The following is a 5,617-nucleotide window of genomic DNA, read 5'->3' as shown; positions in this document are numbered from 1 at the left end:
TGTCAATATCTTATTGTAAAAACAATATGAGATTTAATAAATAAATTTCAAATCACAATCAAAAGATATTTTAAAATATTATTTAATATATAGCATTTATTATTAACTTTACATTTTACATATCATCGTATTTTAATTATTTCAATATTTTTTTTCTGTAACTTTTAATAATTTCAGGGAAATTTCTTTTAATAATTATGGAGAATAACCCATGTTTGATAAAAACGTGTACTTTTTTATCTCATTCGAAAGTATTACACGATTTCTTCGATCTGCAGTTGTGGCGCTACTTTAAAGCCCGAAATATTTACTATACGATAAAACTAGAAAAACTTTAATATATGAAAAAATATGAATATTTTATTTTTTATAGATTATTATCATACAGCATCTCTCAAAATATTTTTAATGTTTATATTTATACAATGTAATTTTTTTTAAAAAATAATTACACCGTGTAAGTTTTACTTGTAGAGACATCTATCACGATTCTCTTATATCAATGTAATATAGGATTTACAAGGACAGATATCAAATAATGAAAATAGATACAAACATATTTAGATACAAATAAATTATTATTTTTATTGTGAAATTTTATACATATATAAAGTTTATGAATAAGTTACTAAAAGTTCAAATAAAACATAAATATATTACATCTTGTTGACTTATAAATACATAATACTGCGCAAAATAAAAATTGTCTTTTTTATATAAATAATATCTTTTATAAATAATCTATGAGTGATCACTTGTCACAGATATTCAACAAATACAATTATTATCGTGACTAATTATCACAAAATGCAATCGATTATCTTAGAAATTGATATCGATTATACATATAATGCCTTTTAGAAGGTACAATTAGTAAAAATACTATTGATCCGAATAAATAAATAATTAATATACCAAATAAATAATTTGCTACACGTAAAAATAAATACTATGCACTACATGTTTAATTGTGAGCCGGTAATAAATAATTGCTTCAATAAATAATTTTGAGAAATTATCACGAATCGTAAAGCGAATTTGTAGTCTTTGCACATTTCGCAAATGATCGCTATATGACAAACGATTATTGTCAATAATTTCATAGTTTACTGCACCGTCATGTAGTGACGTAATTTTATAGTTACAGTCACGGCAGGTGCTAAATCAATTTACATCAGTGGTACACGCTGCCTAATAGTCTGATGTATCTTCTTGTCTCATTTTTTGATGAAAATGATCGATGACCCGCTATCGATAAGAATACTTCTTTTTTATGTTTAATTGTTGAATACGTGCCTCCAAGCATGTAAGTAATCTCGATATTTGAGAACTACGCCCCAGTCCCTGATGAGTCTTCGTGTTTCATCGACAGGATTTCGCTCGGTATGGCTCATGATGTTTCGTTCCACACGTGTCGGGAGTCGTATGATGGGCAAGGAGATAATGTTGCTTTCGACTTCGCGTAACATCATTGTTAAGTACGATTGAGTCGCTTTAAGAGCTTGTCGAATTTGAGAGTTAGGCTCGTCCTCGACCAATTCCTCGAAGGCCACGGCAAATTTCTGAAGGTCCATGTGCAACTTTGGGAAACAGTTAATAATCTGCAAAAACAGTTATTACAGAATTATTACTTTGTTTTAAATATTTAAATATTTAAATATTGGTAAAACCGCTCACTCTTAAGCTTGCTCATTAATATTTATATGATTCGCTTCAAGATATTATTAAACTTTGACGTAAAGATAATCGATAGCATCACTTCTTTTCTTGTCAACGAACTGTTAATGTCGACTGTAAATATTGCTCCGTTAGAAATTATTCTATTATCCATATAAATATTTATGAAGATTTCATGTAATACTAATTTTAGTGCCGTTTAAAGAATTGAAATAAAAAATCTGGCAAAAGTCTTCACAGAATTATCTAAAGATCTAAATATATAAATTTAGCTATACTCTTCTGAGCGCAAGTATAATAATTTTACTCATTTTTTTATCACATAGAATAATGATTTATTTCATTATGCATTTAAAAAATTTATCGAAGCAAATGTTCATTATATAATTTCAAAAATATTTTTTCTGATCACATACACAAATATAAAAGAGAAAGAAAATGTTAAAGGTATATTTTGAATACACATACTGAAAGAAAAGATTGGCTGCTGCAGCAAATTAAATGGTAAAATATGACATAGCATTTTTAATTGACTGCAGCAGTCAATTTTTTGTTGCAGCAGCTAATTTTTTGGTTGCATTAGCCTATTCGCAAGGTCAATATAGAATTATGATAGCCTAACGGAACCACAAATTGGCTGCTACAATCAATTAAAAATGCTATGTCATCATCAGCCACGTCTTTTCTTTCAGTGCAAATAATAGAAATTGTGAGTTACGTTAATCAAAGAAGAATTTTGCGATCGACGAAATCTAATTTCCCTTCGCGTTATCAGTAGTTGCAACTTAATCGCGTGATTAAGATCCCATTATAAAATCCCACTTTCCGAGAACGCGCAACTAAAACCCCAACAAAGTGCAACGCTGAGGATCAATGTTGTTGCAGTCTACGGCGATCGGGGCGTGGCAGAAAGAAGGAAGGGAGCTGCGTGCCCGAATGCCGACATCCGGAGAGTACCGCGGGTCGCGATATCAGCCTTGCGTTATCAGTGTGCTTGCATCGAGGAGGCAGACGAGCGCGATTACGCAGCCGCACGACCCGGCGAACATGAGTGCACACGTACGGTCGTGTTGCGCGCGCACTGCATGAAAGACCGCGCTCGCTCCTGCTCGCCTGCTACTTTATAATAATTACCGTCTCATTAAAATTTGTTATTTAACGTTGCGTTAATCAATTGCAACCGGGTGGTCAGCCGGCTAGCCGGTCGCTGAAAACGCGACGGAAGCCTGTAACACTATTCTCTCTTTCCTGTACACTCGTTATCCGTCTCTCCTCTGCACGCGGTAATATCTTGTACGGATTGCTCTTTTATTTCTGCTACACGGTAACGACGATTACGAATGATGAATATTAACGATCATAAAGAAACTAACGGCTTGAGACATAATGTTGCGAGCATTGACAATGAAGAAAGAATTGTTGTAGCAAAGAAGCTAATGTAGCTAACAATGTTGCAATGAGAAGTATTATTGTAATATCACATAAAGAATCTAAGAGAGAAAGAGAGAAGAATCTCGAGTAGAAATAAGATCTAATTTAGAAAAATTTATCTATAGAGCAACTTCCAAAGAGATTTTTACAATTGCAATATCTCTTGGGCAAAATAATGGCCAATTGAAGGCGCAATTAATGTCACGTATTTATGTTAAGAGTTGTTGATGGCTGAGTAAACCGTTTGAAACTCTTAATAACGGCAAAATCTAAGTTGCAGTCCGAAACATATACGATATAAACGAACAACAATGTTAATTGAATGATTGTACTCACCATTGGAGTACTAGCGTCGACTAGTTTTCTTATGAGATTCACATCCTTCTTGCCGGGTACCCAATTAGGTATGTACTGGTGGTCGTCGACGCCAATCCTAACTCTCTCATAGAGGTATTCGTAATCTCGAAACAAGTAATCGTTCATCGTCAGCTGATGTTGCAGCCTAAGACTCTCCAGACTTGTCTTCATTTCCTCGAGACTTTTCAAAGGGATGGCTCGTAAATCGAGTTCTCCACATGGTAGATGCCATATTGGTATTGACCCGGATATCTTTGGAGTCGCAAAAGCAACGGCCAAGATAGATGAAATTAAAATAATTCTCTCGAGGAACATGTTTGAATTTATTGTCGTAAATTTTTCGCAGTGATGATCTTATCGAATCGGTTTGGAAAAATGATAATGATAAGGCACTGAATGATATTCTCGATCGACGTGAGATCGTGAACTAAGATTGTCAAACTCTCGTGCTTCCTCCTTATATATGGGATTGTGTAAACAATCGTACATACGCACGCATGTTTGACGTCTCGTGCGTCGGTGAAGCAACTCGAGCAGCTAAGGTTTTATCCATGTTTTTTTTTATTGTATCGCCGCTAGAATTCTAGAAATTAGTCACAGGATTCTCTCTGAAAGTAGACAATAATCTCTTTTATTGAACGATACCTTTTTTTTCCAGTCAACATATCGCCGATAAATGATACGATGATTAAGAAGTGAATCTGACAATTTAGAATACTGAAAAGTAGCTGTTTTTTGCGAATTTTTTATGAACAAACCATAAAGCCGATCTTTCTAAAATTTTAGAGGTCATTTGTTATATATTTCAACAATACAAAATAATTTTTTAATATGAAAATAATGAATACAATAAGCAGAGTCCGGATTATCCGCCGACGTACCAATTCGAGTCAACATTCTTCACAAGTCTCCCCACTCGCCAAAAGCCGCGGAGCAACAGAGCGATGATGAGTCTGATGAGGGATGGAGGGGAAGACGGCTAGTGATTGATTACGTTCTCAGAAATCTTAGATGTTATCTGGGCTATTACAATTATTATTGTCTAATAATAAGTTATATTAGGTGTAATAAAAAGAAATCCATTATTTTTCCATTCAATTTCATGCAAAAATAATGGATTTCTTTTTACTACACCTAATATATTAATCATATTGTGCTTCAGCACAGATACCGCTGTATATCTATAACATCAGACCTATTTCTCAGGCTATAACTATAAAAGTATTTCGAATTTCGATCTAAAACTTTATGAGTATATTTTTAAAGAGTAATATATATCGATAATAGTATTGATTAAAGCAAAAAAAAAAATTAAAATTTTGACCTTCTAAGTCAGGTTTTTTCCTTAAATGTTTGATATGTAACGATTCATTGTATAGCATTCTTTTACTAATAATTTATTGATTAATAAAATTAATCTGCGAAATTATATATATATATGTCTTAATTTATGTCGATTAATTATAATTATAATTATAATTATAATTTATACATATATTTCATTTTATAGTTTATTATTTTATAAACGCATATATTAATGATTTATACATCATAGATCTCTTGTGTAACTATCCAAATTTATCTAAATGACGTGTTCACTTAACAGTGACCAATAATTTCTATTGGTAATGCTTTGTAGATCTCGCCTGTATATATAGATATAGTATATATAGATGTTCCGATTTTCCTCGAAACATGAACGGTACTTGTCGTCACGCATTTATTGGCGTCTGCATGTACCTTGAAAGTACGCACAATTCTGTCAGAAATCTCTTGGATGCTGCGCGCACTATTCAGACGCAAACACCGTTGTATTTGCATTGTGAATCAATTGGGAAAGCCATGTCGTCAAACGGATTATTAGAGACCCGTGATCGAAATTTCGTCATACTTAAAATAGTTATATCTATATGTATAATAAGTCTAAATCATTATTGTGGAAAAGGTTCGTTACTATAATTGGAATCGAAAAAAATGAAGTTGAAAAATATTTATAATAAAAGATATCGATCTTCAATGTTTATTGCAATTTTATTTTGAGACACAATATGTGATTTCAAAAAATTCAATACATGTAATGATAGATAAATTTAAAAAAAAAATTATGTATGATAAAAAATTTACTGTTACTGTATATACAGCATTTTTATTC

At 32.2% G+C, this 5,617-nt stretch overlaps 1 protein-coding gene across 1 annotated transcript; it reads right to left on the bottom strand.

The window, feature by feature from the left end:
* Window positions 1–1,277: 1,277 nt before the first annotated feature.
* LOC108694776 lies at window positions 1,278–3,780 on the bottom strand. Its single transcript, XM_018204434.1, has 2 exons — window positions 3,445–3,780; window positions 1,278–1,601 (listed from the first exon to the last, which is right to left on the bottom strand). Exons 1-2 carry the CDS (start codon window positions 3,778–3,780, stop codon window positions 1,278–1,280), a joined length of 660 nt encoding a protein of 219 aa, XP_018059923.1.
* Between the last annotated feature and the right edge of the window lie 1,837 nt (window positions 3,781–5,617).

This window comes from Atta colombica, unplaced genomic scaffold (genome assembly GCF_001594045.1).
Source record: "Atta colombica isolate Treedump-2 unplaced genomic scaffold, Acol1.0 scaffold125, whole genome shotgun sequence".
NCBI lineage: Eukaryota > Metazoa > Arthropoda > Insecta > Hymenoptera > Formicidae > Atta > Atta colombica.
The sequence above is the reverse complement of the archived record's forward strand: the minus strand, read 5'-3'. Positions and strand labels throughout refer to the sequence as shown.

What these genes read in the sequence shown, in the direction of transcription:
- LOC108694776 (XM_018204434.1), bottom strand. Translation starts at nt 3,780, where the DNA reads ATGTTCCTCGAGAGAATTATTTTAATTTCATCTATCTTGGCCGTTGCT. An exon ending in TCGACGCTAGTACTCCAATG is followed by an intron (nt 1,602 to 3,444) that starts GTGAGTACAATC and finishes CTGTTTTTGCAG; the next exon opens with ATTATTAACTGTTTCCCAAA.